The 21,894-nt window shown below is 36.3% G+C and overlaps 1 protein-coding gene across 1 annotated transcript in view; it reads right to left on the bottom strand.

The window, feature by feature from the left end:
* Positions 1 to 21,894, bottom strand: part of LOC306878178 (A disintegrin and metalloproteinase with thrombospondin motifs 17-like) — a gene marked incomplete at both ends in the record, with an annotated part of 159,810 nt that overhangs the window by 18,719 nt on the left and 119,197 nt on the right. Inside the window, 4 exon segments of the mRNA XM_079430360.1 lie at positions 9,100 to 9,252; positions 11,454 to 11,658; positions 15,049 to 15,184; positions 19,954 to 20,113. Of these exon segments, the coding sequence (XP_079286486.1) occupies positions 9,100 to 9,252; positions 11,454 to 11,658; positions 15,049 to 15,184; positions 19,954 to 20,113 (654 nt within the window).

Genomic DNA, 21,894 nt, shown 5'->3' with positions numbered 1-21,894 from the left:
TCTACTAATGAGCGGACGAGTTGAATCTGGTGTTTTAGATGAGGGAGACATTGCTGGGGTGCCTCAGGACAGTTTTTAAAACCATTTCAGAGACATGTCCTTAAATGTGAAGCATATATAACATATTGCATGCATGCACACAGTTTTAAGGCAGCTTTAATCGCCTTTTTGGTAACTTCATGCCTTAACTGACGGCATCACTACGACATTGCATGCACGTCGTTTCTTTCGCTGTTTGATATGAAATGATACAGGCTACAGCGTGCTTTGTGCGTGTATTTGAAGAGTGCGCGCTACGAGCACAGTATCTTTTACGTGCTGGTTTGACTCGGAGGCGACATTAGAGCGCGCGTCTGAAACGTCTCCCGTTTGATGTGGTCATAAAGACGTTCTGCATCTAAATAAACGCAATCCTTTTCAAGAAAAAAGTGACAGAGGCAGAAGTTGTGAATGGGGTGGCCAACCCTAGCCCCGCCCCTGCGTTAATTGCATTAAATAGTTTTAATGCGTTAATCTGAAAAAATTAACCGCCTGCGTCAACGCGCTAATTTTGACACCACTAATATATATTTATAAATGTTTTTATATATACAATAAATGTATATATGTTTTTTTTTGTTTAGTTTTTTTTGTTGTTGTTGTTTTTTTTTTTTTTTTTTTTACAGTGTACACAATGAAAAGGTCCAATGTTGTTTTGTATTTTGTAGAAGAGAAATTCATACTGGATTGTAATATAATGAGGGTGAGCAAATTATGTCTTTTTAATTCTAACCATAGCTTGCCTTGCATGGCGTAGGTGACAATGGGCAAGAGAAGTAATTTCAGGTGTTCTTACATTTAGATGTGTCGCGGTTTGGTTCCTGTTTAGTTTCCCTTTTGCCCTTTTTTTGGTATTTCCTGTTCTAGTTTCCAGTCATCAGTTAATCATGCATTCTCATCACCTGTGTTTAGTTAATTATCTCGTTTCCTCGTTTGGTTTATCCCTTTATAAGTCCTCAGTTCTCCTGATGTCTTTGTCGAGTCTTAAAGTTATGTTTACATTGTTTGGAGGTTGATTTCTTGTATTCTGAAACTCTTGTTTCATTAAAAGCCTGTATTCTACTCACCCGCTGATTCCTGAATTCCTTATAGGAGTGTTTCATAACTAGAAGACTCGACCTAACAGAAGATGAGGAGGCGGCTGGTTTTGGTTCCCCGCAAGGGACATCCTGGGATCTTCAGCCCACTTCCTCCACCCGCAGCGATGATGATGATGCCGTCGCCCGCGATGACAAGGATTCCGCCCGCGGCGATGATTATTCCGCCGTCCGAGGCGATGATGGTTCCGCCCGCGGCGATGAAGATTCCGCCGTCCGCACAAAGCCCGCCGTTCGCAGGAAATTCAAGCCCGTCGACAAAGTGTATGGCAGGCCCACAGGCACTTACTCCAGCGGTCCTGGATTTGGCAATACCCCCGGAGTTCTCGGCTCCTGTCCTCTCCCCAGAGCCTGCTCTTCTACAGCGCCCTCCTGTGCCTGCTCCACGCCAGCGCATCCCTGTACCCGCTCCGCCACAGCAATCCCCAGTGCTCGCTTCTCCAGAGCCAGTCCCTCCAGTGCCCGCTTCTCCAGGGCCAGTCTCTCCAGTGCCCGATTCTCCAGGGCCAGTCCCTATGCTGACAGAGCGCCACCAGGAAATAGTGCTTCCCGAGCGTCCCCAGAAATTAGCGCTGCCTGAGCGCCCTCCAGTGCCTGCTCCTCGCAAGTGCCCTCTAGTGCCTGCTCCTCGCAAGTGCCCTCTAGTGCCTGCTCCTCGCAAGTGCCCTCCAGTGCCTGCTCCTCGCAAGTGCCCTCCAGTGCCTGCTCCTCGCAAGAGCTCTCCTGCGTCTCCGCTGGTTCTGTCCAGCTCTCCTGCGTCTCCGCTGGTTCCGTCCAGCTCTCCTGCGTCTCCGCCGGTCCCGTTCAGCACTCCTGCGTCTCCGCTGGTTTCGTCCAGCTCTCCTGCGTCTCCGCTGGTTCCGTCCAGCTCTCCTGCGTCTCCGCTGGTTCCGTCCAGCTCCGCGCCTCCAGAGCGCCCCCAAGTGGAAGTCGTGGCCTAATGGTTAGAGAGTCGGACTCGTAATCCAAAGGTTGTGGGTTCGAGTCTCGGGCCGAGGGGGGAGTGAATGTCCAGCGCTCTCTCCACCCTCAATACCACGACTGAGGTGCCCTTGAGCAAGGCACCGAACCCCCAACTGCTCCCCAGGCGCCGCAGCATAAATGGCTGCCCACTGCTCCGGGTGTGTGTTCACAGTGTGTGTGTTCACTGCTGTGTGTGTGCACGTTGGATGGGTTAAATGCAGAGCACGAATTCCGAGTATGGGTCACCATACTTGGCAGTATGTCACTTCACTTCAAGTGCCCGCTCCTCCAGAGCGCCCCACAGAGCCCGCTCCCCCAGAGCGCCCCACAGAGCCCGCTCCTCCTCAATGGCTCCCAGAGGGGAACTTCCCCAAGAAGATTTTGGGGGTAGGCCATATAGCCATGGCCTGTGAAGCCAGGCCAAGGGCCAAGGCCACGGAGCTCCCTGATCCGCCATGGCCTCCCGAGTCTCCAGTCCCGCCATGGCCTCCCGAGTCTCCTGTTCCGCCATGGCCTCCCAAGTCTCCTGATCCGCCCTGGAGGCTTCCCGAGTCTCCTCCCTGTCCTGTCCCTACTCCAGCAACCAGGGTGCCTTGTTTCGTAACAAGATGAAAGATCATGAAAATATTTTTCCACCTTTGAAATAACATTTTCGGGATTTCATGTTCCCTGAATTCTATTATCTGGATGGCCATTAGTAGCTGACATGATGGAGACACAAAATGCACCAATATTAACACAAGTGAAAAGCACTCAAAAGACAGACAAACCCTAGCCTGTTACAATCTCTCATCCCCTTCACAAATAAAATATGTAATTGTGTCATTTTGTGCCAAAACACAATGTGTTCCACATAACTGAAAGGGGATGACATTCACAGCCTGGATAAGAGCACAGCAGCCAAAACACAGAAAAGAGCCTGATTCTCCACAGCTAAATAGGCTATTTCTATTCAGCGGAGGCATTTCAGTCAAGCCACGTCAGTCATACTAATGGATGTTCATACTCATGTGTTAATCAGTGTAAATCCACAGGCTGTAATATTTTGCCTGGGTTCATTACTGTAAAAAAATGCCAGGGTGGATTTTACAAAATTTGTTTCAATAAAATACTGTGTTAAGATTGAACTGTATTGTGAAATCAACGCAGACTAGGTCAACAAATTACAATCATAACTAGATTAAAAGTGTGGAACAGCCATAAACCCTTGAGTTTAAATAATCTGAAGTCTCCATTATGGTAATTAGTTTAACATTTAGTTAGTAATTTGGCTCTTAACTAGTATTATTTAATATTTGTCTGTATAATAGTGTAAAAAGTGTAATGAATGACTTCAAGTCTCCCAAGCTAAATGTAGCACTGATCCAAAATGATAAAGGTGAGAGCAATACTATGACATGCTTTTGTGAACTTCTATATAAAATATAAAAATTTAATAAACCAGTAAATAGTAAACAAAATATGCAACTGCGCAATTTATACTGTGGTCATTAAAAACTAAAACTATTAAAAAATAGTTTACTTTGAAATACAGATGAAATAAAATATAAATATCACACGAAGAACCTAAATGAAAAAAAATTAATAAATAGAGAAATGTTGTCTAGCTGAAATAACTGAAAAAATATAATTTAAGTTGCAGTATTAAAATGATTAAAACTAAAGCTGAAATAAAAAATAAATGAAAACTAAACTAAAAATAAATATCAAAACATCAATTAATATGACAAAAGCACATAACACAATTACTCAAACTAAAATAATAAATGAAAATATATAAATAAAAGCTACTTAAATCTTAAATAAATTAAAATTTGAAATTTTAACTAACTGAACTAATTGAAGTTAAAACTAATTAAAGCTAAACAGAAAAAAAACAGACAAAATTACAAAAGCATATAAGAAATTAAATCAAAATGAAAAATTTTAAAATAAAAGCAAATTATATTAATTATAACTAAATACTAACAGTACTAAAATAACACCGGGTACTCTAAACATCTGTATCTGTAAATATTTGTAATCTGTAAATAATATAAGAGAGATTACTGTAATACAAACACAGATAGTCACTTACTGTTTACAGTGAGGTCACAGTATATGGCAGACATGATAATAAAATGCAGAACTACTACAGTAAAAATGGCTGTGCAGTAGTATGCAGTTAATTCACACTGAATGCTTTCCCATTCCTGACGTGATAGTAGCTCGTCTTTTCTGCAGATCACTGAAATGAAATGAAGCAGGTCTACAGAGGGAACATCTGCTCTTTGCATAAATACATGCAGACACATGCAAAAATATCCGAACATCTCACTAATGGGAGAATCTATTTTCCTCTCATTTCAACCCCTAAATGATACAGCCGACTTCACAAACAAATGTTGCAGAGGCTCGTATAGTGAATACTGAGAGCTCGGACACGTGTAAAATCCAGCAGTAAACCACAACAGGCCATGCAATGATGTTACTGTATTTTTCAGCCCTTGATAAAACACAAAAGACACATTTAATGCAAAACTAATCTCAGGCGTGAAGTTGAGATCAGACAATCGCACCTTCACTAAAGATCAATGCCATCATGCGGTCCGACCACAGAAACACAATCCACAACCTTCAAACGTCTCGTTGAGCTTCTGTCTCAAACGACTTCAGCATCTGCGGCCGCTGAGGAGCTATGGTAAGATGAAGCTCAGAGTGAAACATAAACCTCAAACCTACTACACATTCTGATGCTCTGATTAGTTGTGGAGTCTTGAAGGTCATCCATAAAGGTGCAAGAAGTATTGCTACAAAAATGAACACTGAGCATGCATCTCTGCAAAACTGAGATGAAACTTTAGTTGACACAAAATGAATGTTGCAACTGAATTGTGAACCAGTGTCAATTAAGTGTCAATTTTGCAAAATTGAGATGTATACATCATCTGAAAGCCGAATAGATAAGCTTTCCATTGATGTATGGTTTGTTAGGATAGGACAATATTTGGCCTATATTTGAAAATCTGGAATCTGCAAAAAAAAAAATCTAATTATTGAGAAAATCGCCTTTAAAGTTGTCCAAATGAAGTTCTTAGCAAAGCATATTACTAATCAAAAATTAAGTTTTGATATATTTACCGTAAGAAATTTACTAAATATCTTCATGGAACATGATCTTTCCTTAATATCCTAATGATTTTTGGCATAAAAGAAAAATCTATAATTTTGACCCATACAATGTATTTTTGGCTATTGCTGCAAATATACCCAGCGACTTAAGACTGGTTTTGTGGCCCAGGGTAGAGGTCTGCATTCCCGCGGGAACCGCGGGACCCAACCAGATTTCTTGCGTCGCGGGATTAAATTCCCGAAAAAAATGCGGCAGCGGTCGGTAACTCTGGTATAATTTGAACGGGAGCGGGCGGTCTAAAAATATCCACTTCCCGACTCCTTTCAGAACAGCATATCTGCCTTTACTTATTGACCACTCAGGATTATTATGCACACGCTGCACGCATGGACCAGCTTTCTGCATCATGCATTTTATTTGCAAGGTCTGTGAGCACAGCATTTGCATAACGGTCCTCGGAGCGGGCTGTACCGAATAAGGATGGCAGAGCAAAGTGTGGATGCGCTGTCCTTAAAAGACGTTCAACATGGACTGGAAAATGGTCAGTTTACTGTTAAGAAACCCATGTCAGGCAAGTCTGATGTATGGGAGTCTTTTTTGTGTGTCATAGACGCAGATGGAAAAAAATTACCCTTTGTGCGATGTGATAAATGCCTAAATGAATGGTTTTCATTCATTTAATTAATGTCATTCAATTTATTATTAGATATTATTGATGTATTTATAGGCCTTTATTTTCTTTTGTAGGAGAGACGTTGAAATCGAAGTCGGGACATTTTTTGTTTAATTAGCTTAAAAAGTGATTTAATTTAGCAATGGCTTCAACGGTTTTGTTCTTTTGCTTATAATTTTAAATGACAGATGTCTTTTTTCTCTCTCACTTTTCCTACTGTGTTTACAGAAAAATGTTACATTTGTATTTTGAATAAAAATAACAAATAGGCTACAATTTTTGTACCTACATTTTTTTTTCCTGCAACACATTTTCCTATTGTGTTGACAGCTAAATGTTAAAAGCATGTTGACAAGACGAATACAAATAAATAAAAAATTTGTAAAAACCTACAATTTATTTGTTATCTCTCTTTCATTAGTGGAAATTTAAATGTTTCTAGAATCTCACGAGATTTAAATTTAGCGGGAACGGTCGTGTCGGGAAGAAAATTATTCTAAGCAGACAGCGGGTGAAGAAAGAATGAAAATATAGCGGGATCAGGTGGGTGCGGAATATAACCTTGCGGGAGCGGGACTAAAAAAACAGTCCCGCGCAGACCTCTAGCCCAGGGTCACAATTTACACCTTATTGTGGCGTATTTACAAATTTAATGGCTAAATGATGGCAGGACTTGATTTTATCCATCAGTTGTTGATTTGATTGTGAAAAATGTGCATTACATACTAGATATAAAGCATCTGCTAAATGACTAAATAAAAATAAAATAAAATATAAAGTCAGAAATGAATGCGATTGACTGCATACTTTTATGCTGTAAGATGCTTTAAATTGATCAAAAGTGACAGTAAGTCATATTTAATATTTCTGTTTTTCTTTTGAATATTCTATTCAATTGAGCAGCAAATCAACATATTAGAATGATTTCTGAAGGATCATGTGACTGAAGACTGGATTAATGACGCTGAAAATTCAGCTTTGCATCACAAGAATAAATTACATTTTAAAACATATTCAAATAGAAAACAGCTATTTTAAATTGTAATAATATTTTACAAAATGACTGTTTTCACTGTATTTCTGATCAAATAAATGCAGCCTTGGTGAGCAGAAGAGACTTATTTAAAAAATCTGAACTTCCCCAAACCTATGGTAGTAAAAGTCAAAGACATCAAATGAGCATATCACAGAAAGAGCAAGTTATTATTTTTGATTACAAGGTAAAAATGCACATAAAAATAAATGCGCAAATGAATCATTCACAATAAGATCTGTATACATTAAGAAAATAAATAGGGTCAATTTTGATTTAATGTTGACTTCTTAACCAGAAATACTTGTAGAAATGTCAGCTTCATAAAACAATGATCTAAAGTTAGCTTCTCGTTTATTAATATTGCAGAATTAATAATATTCTATATATCAAGTTCTACTACCTGTAATTTTGAATGATATTACTCGATATTTCTCCTTCACCCAAACGCAGAGCCTCAAAGAAATTTCCAAGGAAATATTGATTTTCATTTCCTATTCTCCAATAAACAACATAAATAAATGCTTGAAAACTGATGGTGTAGTCGTTATGTCGTATCTTGCCACTCCTTTACTGAAAATGTACGTCAGTGAGCCTCCAACTGGTCAAATCCTGTAAACGTCAAACACAAGCAAAACACATGCTGCCATTTCAGCTTGACCCTGATATTTACTGCTTGAAGCTATAATACTGCATATATGATTACAATATTTTTTGATAAAATGCATAGATTTGGTCCTGGATTCTGCTTAGTCAAAACAGCGTTCAAGCAATGCTTAAAAAAACACACCTGTGCACCCATTGAGACCAACTATTAACCTTAGTATGCAAGTCAGGAACTACATTTTGTGGTGTAAGCCATGTAATATCGGCTATCAATAACCCTGAACTTGGGATATCAACATCAACTAATGAAAAACCCATATTCCCAAATACCAACAACTAGAAGTTGACTTCCATCCTGTGCACCTGAGACTCTAAACTATGAGAAGCAGCACTATGGTAATGGCATGTCCGCACTGAGGTGGCGAGCGCTCATTACTGAGCAACACAGAGCTCAGGAGAACGAGAGGAACAGACAGATGGTGCTTTATTTTTTTTCTTGCATTTTAAAGAAAAGTATGAACAAGGGGAAATTATTTTTTGTGGCAATGAACATTGTCATAAATTCTGTCGACCATGCTTACATTACCATATACTGTAAAATGTTAGGGGCAGTTTCTTATTCTCACCAAGACTACATTTCTCTAATCAAAAATACAGTAATATTGTAAAATATTATTGCTTTTTAAAATAACTCTTTCCTGTTTGAATGTATTGTAAAATGTAATTTATTCCTGTGATCAAAGCTGAATTTTCAGCATCATTACTCCAGTATTCAGTGTCACATGATCCTTCAGAAATCATTCTAATATGCTGATTTGCTGCTCAAGAAACATTTATTATTATTATTGATGTTGAAAACAGTTGTACTGCTTCATATTTTTTCAGGATTCTTTGATGAATAGAAATTTCTAAATAACAGCATTTATTTGAAATACATTTTAAATGTCTTTACTGTCACTTTTGATCAATTTGATGTCCCTTTGCATCATAAAAGTATGAATATATTTTAAAGTCCCCCTATTGTGGGTAATGAAAGGTTCATATTTTGGATTTGGGAGTCCCCAAGAACAGATTGACAAGCATGCAAGGTCAAAAAACACTTTCATTGTCTTATAATATGCATTTATTTTTTACCTTATTTGATCAACAACTCCCAAATGATTAGTTTAATTTGTACTATTTGTTAAAATCCGCTATTTTTATCGCTCCAAAAGCGGCACCTAGTGACCAAGAATAAATTTGCATTTTCATTCAGACCAATGCGAAAAGACTAACAAGTGGACGGGCAATATGCTAATGTTTCATGTTGATGTCAACATGAAACGGCTTGGGATTCGTTTTAAAAACGACTCGTTTCAATGATTCAAAGTCGAGTCTTTCTTTGGAGAGACAATAACTTTATACACGGTGCACTTTCAGATTTAAAACTTTGCAGGATGTTTTCATTCACTTAGAGCTGTGTTACACACTGCATAAAAGGTCATTTTCAAAAATCCATAATAGGGGCACTTTAAAAAATCTTACTGTCCCCAAACTCACTTTTATATGCCAACTTATGATTATTTGGTCACCCTACCTTGGACCATTCGCCGGTCTTCCACTCATAACATTTGGAGTGATCCTCACACATCTCCATGTCTGCAGGACGAGACACGGGATCACAGAGACCCTGAGGATTGGTGCAGGTCACTGTCCTCTTCCTGCTGCCATGACCGCATTCAGAGGAACACTGGGACAGACAAAAGACAACGAGATTTCAGAGGGTAACACCAGGCAAATAAGTGAGCAATTGGGTGCAAAGAAGGATGGAGATAAATAAAGACATAAGCAAGAACGCTGGTCATTAAAACTGGCTTCCTGTGGAGTCTCACTTCTCCGCTGACTAAATCCACTTTAATGAAGTGATTACAACATCAACATCAAGATCTGAAACGAGACCCAGACACTCAAAAACAACCACAGTGCCCTCCATAGGCCAGGACAAATAGCACAGACACAAGCGCACATATCTTTTCTCAGAGACCCTCACATGTCCAACTGTACAGGATGTGTCTCATAAAAGCAACTAAGTCTTTATAGAATATATTTTTCATAACAAGTAATCATATTATGTTAATCAAGGCTTCTTGCACCAGAAAATGCTGTAATTTTAGTACATCTTTTGACATATTTTTCACCCTCTGCTGCTGTACCTTTAAAACTGATGCAAACACGGGAGTTAGTATGTAAATGTCATATCTTAAGAGGCCATTTACACAGAATGTGGTTATGCATTTTATTTTTATTTTCTATTCTTATTTTTTGGTCTGTCTTTGACCACTGTGCTCATGTTAAAAGAAGTTCAGCTCTTAAACAATCCATTTTTAGACCTTGCTTTTTCCTTTCCACTGCCCTGCATCTTGTGTTTTCTGTGTGAACGGCCTTTAACTGTGATGAATTCTGAATTTCGACAGCATTTATGGCACAAATTAAAATTTTTATGCATCTGGCAGATGCTCTTATCCAAAGTGACTTACAATGCATTCAAGATACATATTTCTTGCTTTCCCTGGGAATCAAAGTCATGACCTTGGCAGTGCTAACGCCATGCACTCCTGTTTGAATTACATGAACTTTGAAATTGGCTTTCAAAACATTTCAACATTTGGAGCTTTATTTTGCAAATGTTAGGAGCCATTCACACAGAATATGCTCTTGCCATTTTTAATCATTATTCTGTAAAGATGCACTAGACTAGATAGTAGGGCAGCAAAACGATTAATCGTGATTAATCGCATTCAAAATAAAAGTTTATGGTTACATTACATGCTTTATGTATATATAAATACACACATACATGCATATATTAAAGAAAAATATATTAGATTTATTTATAAAAATATTTATATTTATATATCATATAAATTATATACAAGTATAAACATATATATATATACAAATAAATATTTTTTAATATACACTGTACATACATGTATTTATATATATATATAATAAATATACACAGTTACACACACACACACATATAGTATGTAAACAAACTTTTATTTCGAATGCAATTAATCATGATTAATCATTTTGCAGCCCTACTAGATGGATGCATTTGACCATTGCACCACGTTGCACTGTATTTTCAGCATCTAATGGCACCAGTGCTGCATTTTTATTTGAATTTATTTCATTTATAATGCTCATTATCACAAAAAGAATTTAAACTTGTCCTTCCTTTTCTTAAAAAAAGGCAAATATCAAGGTTACAGTGAGGCACTTACAGTGGTAGTGAATCGGTCCAGTTTTTGGAGGATTTAAAAGAATTTAAAGAGGATTTAAAAGCAGAAATGTGAAGTTTATCATTTATAAAATACACATTAATTCCTCTGTTAAAACTAGTATTATTACAAGCATTATTTGATATTTAAAGCTGTTTAAATACTCATTTTTAATAGGGTTTTAGGGTTAATGGCTTATGTTAACAGGATGACAAAGTTATATAGCTTATATATAAAGTTTACACAGAAAAGGTTAGTAAGAGATTTTTCCACACTGAAATCATGTTAACACATATTGTTTACGTCTTGTGGCTGTACTATTGAATAAGTTACAGTGAGAAAATAGCAATTTGTAGGGTTTAAAGCTGATAATTTCATTAAAGCACCTACGTTAATTAATCTGTACGTTTTTAAGAAGTTAGTCAGGTTAAAGTTAGTCAAAAAAGTTAGCGGGTCAATCAGATGAATTCTGAATAAGTATTTTGAATGCACTGAGTGTCTTCTGTTCAATTATCCTGTGCTAAATTATGCTGCAAGAATGCTTAAAATATGTTGTTTAAACATTAGGCCAAACTAATGTACAATGTACATACAAGAGCAAGAGCAAAATCTGCTGTCCGTGATGTGGCATCTTTAAATAATTCCTGCTGACTTGAGCTCAAACCTTGGACCATTCGGAGGCTTCCCAGACTGTGAGGCAGTGGCGTCCCTCGCAGTGCTGTACTCTGGCTGGTTTGGAGCTCAGGCAGTACAGGTCTCTGGTGGGGATATACGTGCCATTTTGCAGCTGGTACACGCAGCCAACTTCCCTCTGCTGCAAGCCTTTTCCGCAGGTTGCTGAACAATACGCCCAATCGCCTATCACCCACCTGAGAGGAGCAGAAAACACAGAGAAGACACTAATACAACTGTTTTGTCAGATTAAAGTCCTTGTCAATATTCAGTGCTTAAACTGTAGTGAAAGAGATCTAAAGTCTGAAAATTAACACGTCTACGCTGACAAAAGTCCTTAAAGTCAATGAGTGAGAGCATTTGCAACCTTCTGTAGTGTGATGAAAAACGCAGCCAACATCATGTTACAAGTCAGGAAACATAATAAAATATGGATGTTTTAATCGTCTGTTTACAGTCTGACTGAAAATAGCAGATGATTATCTTTATTGTCACATAAGCGGTCATGAAATGCACTTGTGATGCACGTGCAAAAAATCTCAACAGATGAAACGGAGAATAAAAATAGAGCCGTCTTTATTAACTGCTTAAACGACACAATGAAAGATGACAGAGAAGCATCTGGAAACCTACAGAAAGCCCTTCTGTCCCAGACTCAGATCTCACTCTTATAAGCACCAAAATCGATTTTGCAGTTATAGACAGAAATAGAGGTGTGCAATTACTTTTCTAAGTGATCGGACTTACATCTGGTGAACAATAAAAAGGGGTGAAAAAGTCCCTGAGAAGTACATTGATGGAGGCACTTGAGCCTTATCTACTGATCAGAATATCCACTTGGAATTGGACTTATTTGACTGAGAACACCCTATAAAACACTCAGAACACCCTAGCAACAACCTAGTAGTGTTATTTTACTGTTATTTATATACTAATTTAGTATTTATTGATGTTTTTAATTAACTTTCATTTTGATATTTTCAGTTTTCATTTTAATGTAAACATTTGAGTAATTTTATTGTGCTTCTGTCATTTGTTTTATTAGTTTTCTTTATTTTTCTTAGCTTTTATTTGTACTTTTCATTTATTAGTTTTCATTTTATTTTTATATAGTACTTTTATTTTATTTAAATTTTATTTCAGTTAGTTGACAAGCCAAAACTCCAAATATTAATTTAAGTTTTTAAAATTTGTAGAGTTTAAGTCATCTAATATTAATATTTTATTTATTTCATATTAACTATTTTTGTTTTATAATTTCAGTGTTAGTTAAAATAACAACCCTGCAAAACAGAAGCATAGTGAGTTCTGCACAAGCAAACAACCCTTCAAATTTTTGTTAAAAGATCTAAAAAGCCAGCTGACAATCTTATTTTTGTATTTTTAAATGATTTAAATACTAAATTAAGGCCCATTTACATCTAGCTATAAAGTTTTAAACCACACAACAACTTGACCTGCTAAAGGACTGCGGATGAAAATTAGGCAATTCATTAAATAGAAACATTTATGCAAAAAATTGCACATGGTTCCTTTCCAACTAAAATAAATAAAAACCAGCACGATGTTGGAAACACAATGATAGCCAATCAGAATCCATCCTACTTTAAAGTGTATATAATGTATATATATGACAAATAAATATATATATACAGTATTTGACAGAAGCTTGAGTTGAGAGTAGCAGGAGCTTGGGTTGGGATGCAGATGTATATTTATTTTCATTAGCGAAAACAGTACCTGTAATTGAGTATCTGTGAAAATTATAACAGCCTCATCTTTCATACATTTGTAGATCATGATAACCACAGGTACAGCACCTCACTACCATAGTAAAAAGTAGCCTAACTATATGGTTTCTATAATATTTGCTATGAAAAACAGTAACCTGAAGACATTTAGCATAAGTACAAATGTACACCAAACAACTGATATGACTTAATAACAAAAATACTGAAATTATATTTCATTATTCCTTTAATATATTTAGCACATTATTAATATAATAAAATTCAATATGAATGTTCAACTTTTCTGCCACAATACCATGGTTACTGTCAATGTTACTACAGTAAAACCACAGTAAATGTTGGTGATTTGTAGATTGAAACGCCTTCTAACTGGATCGTTGTTGCACAGGTGTTTCTGCATCAGTTGTTGAGAATGATCCAGCTTTGATTTATTTGGCTTTAAACTAGTTTAAATCGCATACTAGAGAACTCTGCGCAGAACTTGAGCGTGATCACTAGATCTCACAGCGCTGTTTGGTGGTCTTGTGATCGCGACTGGTCAGTGTAGTAAATACATTCGCTTTAGCTCACACTGCGCTCTCTTTTCTTTTTAGCTTAGCTGATAAAAGGTCTGTGCGACGCACGGTTTCAAACGAGAAGCGCTATTTCGTTTCGCTTTCAGCGTGTTTGGCGTTTAATACGTATTTATCATGCACAACAGAATGCTAACGCTTTTTAGCTAGACAGATTGGTAATGGCACCAGCGCGACCTCTAACAAAATTTAGTGTCACCGGCAGAAAAAAAGGTTGCAAAATATCCATTTAGTTGCAGCCTGGAGCCCTGGTACACTACTGTCAATTACACTTTTATTTAAATATTTATTTGATTTAATTGCCTTATCTTGGCATTGGAAGCATATGATTTAAAAACATTTTTATATCAAATTATCAGTGGATATTTTATACATCTTTATTTGACCTCAAAGCATATCAGCTCCTGCGCCCCCCTCCTCCCCTAAGGGTTGGGAACCACTGCTCTATTGGCATGGACCTTGATATAGCTAGCATTATAATTATCGTTATTGGTGTGAACAGCCCTTTACGGTTAGAGCAAGAAAAAATGTGCAAATGAAGTTATAATTCTCTAAGCATGATATCTATCCCTTGTTCAAGCGAACCAGCCTTTTCTGCTCTGAATTAACAACTTAATGTCAATATCTTATATTCTTCTAAAGCATGTAATGTGCGACATACCGCATCTTGAAAGGCCACCGATGAAGAAACTGTTTTTAGAATCAGAGCAATCTGATTTTATCATGCAGCATAAATCAAATTATACATATTGCACCTAAATTGTGAAACCACTTCAAGCTAGCATGATAAAACAATGTGAATTATTGGTAAAAAAAAATAAGCATACACAATAAATGTGAAGACTTTAATAAACCGAGCAGAGAGAGAGAGAGTCAAATATCTATTCTCATGTATCATTTAAAAAGCTATAGTTAAATGTGAAGGAACATTTCTCTGATGCATGATCCTTGAGGAAGAACATGCATCCATATTTCACAAGCTTTCACTTGTACAGAGATGACCGCAACAGACCAGGTTACCGATTTTGTTTAGAAGTCTTTTGTCCTGGATTTGTTGGGAACAATATCCACCATGAATCTGTTAAATCTACAAAGAGAGGAGTCCCAGACTCTGATCCCAAACCCATCTTGTTTGACTCCCTATTGAGTTTTGTGCCAGCTGATGACATAAAAACACATAGCACACACAGGTAAAAGCGTACAGGTAAAAGGTAAAAGTACAGGTAAAGCGGTCCATTCTGAGAAGCTCTGGCGCTTCTGTTACCTGTATTGGCAGGGGTGGATGTTGCAGTGGCGGATCTGAGGCGCAGGTCTGTTCTCCACCTGACAGTAGCTGTCGTTGACTTGAGTCATGGTCTTGTTAATGATTCTCATGCACGAGACCACAGTCCTTCTCTCTCCTAAAACACAACAAAACATATTTATTGGCATGCTATTCTTTCATAATATGTCACTCAAGGTTACAGTACAATACGTGTACAGTAAATAAATTTGAATGCATATTTTTAGGTGTTTTGTAAATGAAGGAAAACATACAGTATATGAGAGGTATTGTGTCATGCCGTAATAGCAGTAAAATAACACTGTAACACAACTTCTTGGTTTTAATAATTAAAAAAAAAAAAAAACCTTTTTAACAATAACTCTGACTGTAAACTAGCTCATGTATCCACATGCATTAATGTAGCATCCAATTATCGTTACTGTTATAGCTATTGTTCTTGGTGTGAACAGGCTTTTACAGCAAGTAAACAAATAAAGAAATGAAGTTCTAAATCAACAAGCAAGATCTGTCACAACACCAATGATTAATGAATAAAGAGAAAATAAATAATATTTAAATTGATCAAAAGGTTACAAAATGTTTTTTATTCCAAATACATGCTGTTCTTTTAAACTTTCTATTAATAATAAAAAAAGGCATTTTCAGCATCATTACTCCAGTCTTCAGTGTCACGTGATCCTTCAGAAATCATTCTAATATGCTGATTTACTGCTCAAGAAACATTTCTGATTATTATCAATGTTGAAAACAGTTGTGCTGCTTCATGTTTTTGTGCTTTCTGTGATAGTTTTTTCAGGATTCTTTGATGAATAGCAAGTTCAAAAGAACAGCATTTTTTAAAATGGGGTCTATTGTAACATTATCTTCAGTCACTTTTGATCAATTTCAAAGGTATTCATTTGTTTAAAAAATTTTTTTTTTTTTTTAACTTACTGAACTCAAGATGTACCACAGCGATTTATTTAGTTGAATTTAGCTTATTGCATTGCTTTGTCGATAAATTATACTGTACATGACATGTGATGCTGCTTTACACCAAAAAAAGATATCTAAAAGGCAGCATAATTGGAACAAGCTTTGCATCTGGGACACAAATATGTTGTATGATTCTCAAAATATACTAAAATGCTGACTAAGTAGGCAGCGCACAATTTTTTGGAGGTCTCTCTCTGTCTCTGAGGCTGCCCTTCACCGCTCGCTGCTCGCAGGAATTAATCTCTGTCTCCGACTGCTCACGGTTTTTCTTGGCAAGCGTAGAACAACACAAAATTAATGACATAGCTAATCCTACAGTCTGGCATGCCGCCACCTTCTAAAGCTACAACAACATTAAGAACTGACAGCAAATTAAAGGTCCCGGGCAAATTCAGCGCCGGTTACACTGGTCACTGCTTCCCCCTGCTGCTAATTTGGTCATGACCACTAAAGAACCCCCGACTCCATAGATGACCACTAGAAATAACCTTGTATTGTTATCTCTAATTAGAAATGTATTGTTCTGCAATTACCTGAAACATGGCTGGTTGGGAGGGGAAAGAGGAGCGGACAGCATGTGCTCAAATGCTCACACATGCCAGAGAAAACACAGATTGTTCTGTTGTGGTTAAAACACCCCCAGCACAGAGTCACTGCAGAGCTTGCCAAAGCCCTCGACTCAATCCAAACATTAACATCCTCAGTGGATTGTTAGTAAACTCATACAGGCGGCTCAAAGTGGCCATAAAGATGATTATTATCATATAACCATGTATTTTTAATAATGTTATTCCTTAAAATGTACTGTTTAAAACATGAGCTAGTTTATAGCTAGATTTATTATTGAATAGTATTTATAATTTTTAAAAGCATTTATTTATTTAACATTACTCATTTTTATGTTTAATCTAATAAAAACTGTTTATTAAAAGCTATAGTTAATAGTATAGTTATTTCTTCAAATAAGTAACACACGTAACGCAATTTGTTACCTTTTGTATAAAATTTGTAGTTTACAGTTAATAATTATTATTGTAAATATTAATAATAAATTGTTATTATTACATATTATTTGTATTATCATTTTTAACTGTTATTATTTGTTAACCATTTATTAAATATGTAAAAGTATTTATTATATTTAAATTATTTTTAAAGCTAGTTTACAGTTCATGTAATTATTAAATATTATTTATTTTATTAGGATTTTTTAAACATTATTTATTAAATGTCTAAACTTTTTAAAATTATTAATCCTCGTTTTTAAAAAATATAATATAATTACTCTTATTAATGCATCCTTGCTAAATGAAAATTTCTTTAAAAAAATGTAATCTTACTGACCCAACAGAAAGAGAGATTTGAATGCAGGAGTCTCAATGTATTAGTGTTTTAAATAGTTGGAAATATAATTTTATGGATTATATTACAATTATTGTGCATGCGTATTAATTCATATTTGCACAGTTTTATATTTTTAAATATTTGTATATTCAACAATTCATTTGTTCACATAATTGTTTAATTGTTCTAGTAAAGGCAAAATAAATATAACAAAAATCTAACAAAATTGTGACCTGTTATAATAATAAAAAAGTGTCTTTCCTTACACATAAACTTTAACTTTAAATCTTGATGCTCAAATTGTTAGGTTAAGTTTGTGCCCATGTCCATTTGTAAACTACCCAAATGCACACAACACAACTGAACAAATGAATGCACTTATTAATCCCTTCTCAAATAATATTCTCTCAGTCTATGTTTCTATAGGCGAGTGCTCGAGGTGAGAATTAGAGACAGTTCCTGCTTTATCAACCCCAGCTGTATTAACGTATGACACACATGTGCTGGCGTCATTAAACACATCGTTATATTTTTCAGTTCATAACTGGCTCGAAGGAACGACGCTGACCACAAAACAACCTCTATTTCATAGATGTGTCTAGAAGTTTCCAAAAACAGACTCTCGTCAGCTTTTTCAGGCCAGAACATGATTTGCAGCACATGTCGAAAACATAAAGCTGTTCTATTCGACACAGAGAATGAAATGCCCTTAAAAACCCAATGCATCACATAATTTAAGCAACAGCACTTAACAATTGCTTTAGAAACAGATTTAACTAGTACACATGCTGACGCAACTCTTCTCACAGACAACGACAGTCCTCGCTCAGCCCTCAGGAAGCAATAACCACATAAAAGAAACAAGCAGATCAGCGTTAAAATGGGAGCTATTTGAGGAAAGACTGCATGCCGGTCTGTTGCAGATAAATGTTCATCTGCTATCAGATTTGTGAATATAACCAGCAAACTGTCACGCTCAGACGGGCTTAGAAAATGAGACAGGCCTCAATGTTGCCTTGTGGGTTATTTTATGCGTGTCTCGGTCTCAAGTGAATAACGCTTCCGCTACATGTGACGACTTTCTCTGACAGAATTTAATTCTGAAAGTTTAATTCCTTTGCGAGTCAGTTAAGGAATTAAACTCTTTTCCTAGCAGTAATTATTATTTTTGGGGCTTTAACCTGCTAGATATAATCACACAGCTGTGCTGACCATAACAGTCACACGCCGTCAAAGAAACACAGCTGGACAGCTGACGCACGTTAACAGCTTCAACTGTCAAGACTGAAAGGGAATTTAATGAAACCTTTAGGAGAACTGGAAACTTTCCTGATCAGCTTCTGATACACTCTTATGCACTCCGAAAGGGAGTTTTTGCAGCGATGCAATGGAAGAATGGTTCCACAAAGAACCTTTCAGTGATCAGTTCTAAAAAAGAACCATTTTTTCTTATTATGAAGAACATTTTAATAAATCAAAAGAACTGTTTTCCACTACAGAGAGTGCATTAGTGCTCATCCACTTTTGCAGAAGCACTAGCTCCAGAATTATTTTGCCCATAAAGATTTTTTAAAAATCGCTATAAGTCATTAACCAAACCAACCAGCCAACAAGGAGAATCACATACCAAATGTTGATTAAAAGCAAAAAATGTAATGAAAATTTGAGAAAATGTAGAAGACTGTGTTCCTAAGAACTTTAGTGTGGGAAAGAACTACAATCCCATGAAGCATTGCCAATTACATAATCAAATTAAAAAACTGTAAAACTATTCATTTAAAGTTCTTTCTTGCATCTATAGAAATAATATATTTAAATTGTATTGTTAAATATGCATATATGCACAAGCATATTCAAGTATTTTTGTCATTCGTATGCTTCAGGTTAGTGGGTGGAGCTAAAGAGCTCATTTGGCTTCTGTTGTCTAATTGGTGGAATTTGCTGTACAGCATGTGGTTAATGTAGTTTTTTTTACTAAGAAATTTAAATTGAAAAACAAAGCGATGACTTCGACCTCAGAGGTTGCAACAGTTCAATTGTCAAGTTATTGTTAAAGATCACTTTCCCTATGGAGAAAATGAATGGAGTTTTTACTTCTGTTTTGCACTCTTATTCTTATCCACCTTATTCTTCCTGTAAAAATGGGAGTGGCCATTTGTTCATTTTATAGGTGTGGCTTCCGGTCTCATTCACTTCCAGCTATTTTTAGCTGTACAAAACTGCTCGTTTTGCTGCTTGATGTTGCAAATTGGTGTGTCTTACCATATTAATTTAATGTATTATCTTTATTATGAACACACTGGCTTGTAGTGCAAACAGTTTTACTGTTTACTGCACGTCGTTATTCTTCTCGTTATTTTCCTATAGCGACTAATGAACCGGAAGTCTCCCCCATAGGCTTACTTCAGCATTGAAGAATAAGGTGGATAAATAACGTTTTGCAGAATGGAGAGGTTCTTGATGCCTTATGTTTTAAGAATGTACATGTGAGTGTAATGGCAGTAATTGCAGATAGCATTAAGAAAAGAAACCCCAGAGGGATTGTGGGTGATGACTTGCACTGACCTCCTCCACAGTGCAGACTACAGTCCTCCCAGCTGCTGTGAGTCCACAGGTACATGTGCTCTGGTTCCTTCACCGGATCGCTCATGTTCTCCTGCGACTGGTTCAGGGCAACTGTGTACTCATAATGGATTCCGTACGTCTGATCGTGGAACAGCAGAACCTGAGAGAAAAATAGGATAAACGTGAGATGAAGAGCATTCAGGAACACTAGCCTCTGTTTATTAGCTTATACGTTCTGTATTTTGTCCAAGATAATACTTTAATTCAGCATGGAGGCAATACATTGATCCAAAGTGGCAGTGATGACATTTATAATGTTACAAAATATTGTTATTTTCAGCATTAAAAAAAATAAAAAATCCTGTATCACAAAATGTATCACAGTTTTCACAAAAATATCAATCAGCACAAGTGCCTTCTACATTGATAATAATCAGAAATGTTTCTTGAGCAGCAAATCAGCATATTAGCATGATTTCTTTAGGATCATGTGACACTGAAGACTGGAGTAATGATGCAGAAAATTCAGCTTTGCATCACAGAAATAAATTACATTTTAATTTATTCATAATCATATAGATAACAGTTATTTTAATTTGTAATAATATTTCATATTTTACTGTATTTCTGATTAAATAAGCAGACTTGGTGAGCAGAAGAGGAGTCTTAATGTCCCTAAAATTTTGATTTATTTATTATTTATACCAGATAGTTGGAGGGCTTGAAAGTCAGACCCGAAAAGATGCTTCAGAGGCAAGTTATTACATTTCCAAAGTTCCAAAAACAATTTTACCCCTTAAAATAATGTGGTCTAATGAATAATTCACAAAAAGACCAGGATTTTGTATTAAAAAGTTCATTTTAGATTTAATTTTGATTTCAGAATTTTTCCTGTGCTCAAAGCTAAATGGACATATTATGAGTCTGGCGATGAAAAACTTCACCGGTCTGAGCAAAGCTCAGAGCTGAACCCCACTACACACCTCGAGGATCACTGACTGCTGTTAATTACAAGCATTAGGAGGTGTCTGCATATGTTTGGCCATACAGTGCATCTCCAGAGGCCTGTGAAGAGGCACAAGGTCTGATTTCAAGAGGCTACCAAAACGCAATGAGGAAAAAAGGATCACTTCCATTCATTCCCATAATCATTTCCAGGGACAGGACGAGACTCCAGCCTCCAGCACACACTTTATCACAAGATCCATCTCGTGAGAGCCGTTCCTCACAGACGGTGGAGGTTAACAGCCCCTCAGACCCCTCAAAAAGAGCCGTCTTACTGTCTGCCAGTGGCTATTGACATGAATATAACTATGCACAAGAGAACACAACCACATATTCAAATTACTCAACAAGCCCACCAACTACCAGATGAACAAAATACAGTGAGCTAATCTCATGAAAACATGCCCTACTTACTTTCCACTCTAAAATTACAAGTAAAGTGATGAAAATGAAGCCTATTTTTAGGGGCATTAACTTTTTTGCATTGAGACATTATTTAATTATAATTAAACACATTCTCTACCAAGTTCTCATAGCAATGTTTGCTGACATTTTGAGTTTTTTAAAGATGGTTCCTATTAGAATGTCTTCAAATAAAACTGTATTAGTATAATCTTTTGTCATCAGTCAAATAATCTTTTGTTATATCAGCATATAACAAATTCACTATAAAAATACTACCATGATGTGCAGAGCATTATTTAAATAAGATCATTTAAATAATACAATTAAATAATAAAATTATAAAATTTTAGCAATAAGAATGAGATTTTTACATTACTTACATTGTTATGTTGCATTGTTTCTTTCACATCAAAATCCACCCACATATTGTTTTAGAACTGTTTTGGACCATTTTTCGTAATAGGTGCTTGATCTGTGCATATTTCTCTCCTGATTCAGATAAGTCAACTTTTTTCACTGGAGAAGGCAATA

Source organism: Barbus barbus (genome assembly GCF_936440315.1).
Source record: "Barbus barbus genome assembly, chromosome: 1".
Classification (NCBI taxonomy): Eukaryota; Metazoa; Chordata; class Actinopteri; order Cypriniformes; family Cyprinidae; genus Barbus; species Barbus barbus.
Note: the sequence above shows the minus strand (reverse complement) of the source record. Positions and strands in the feature narration are given on the sequence as shown.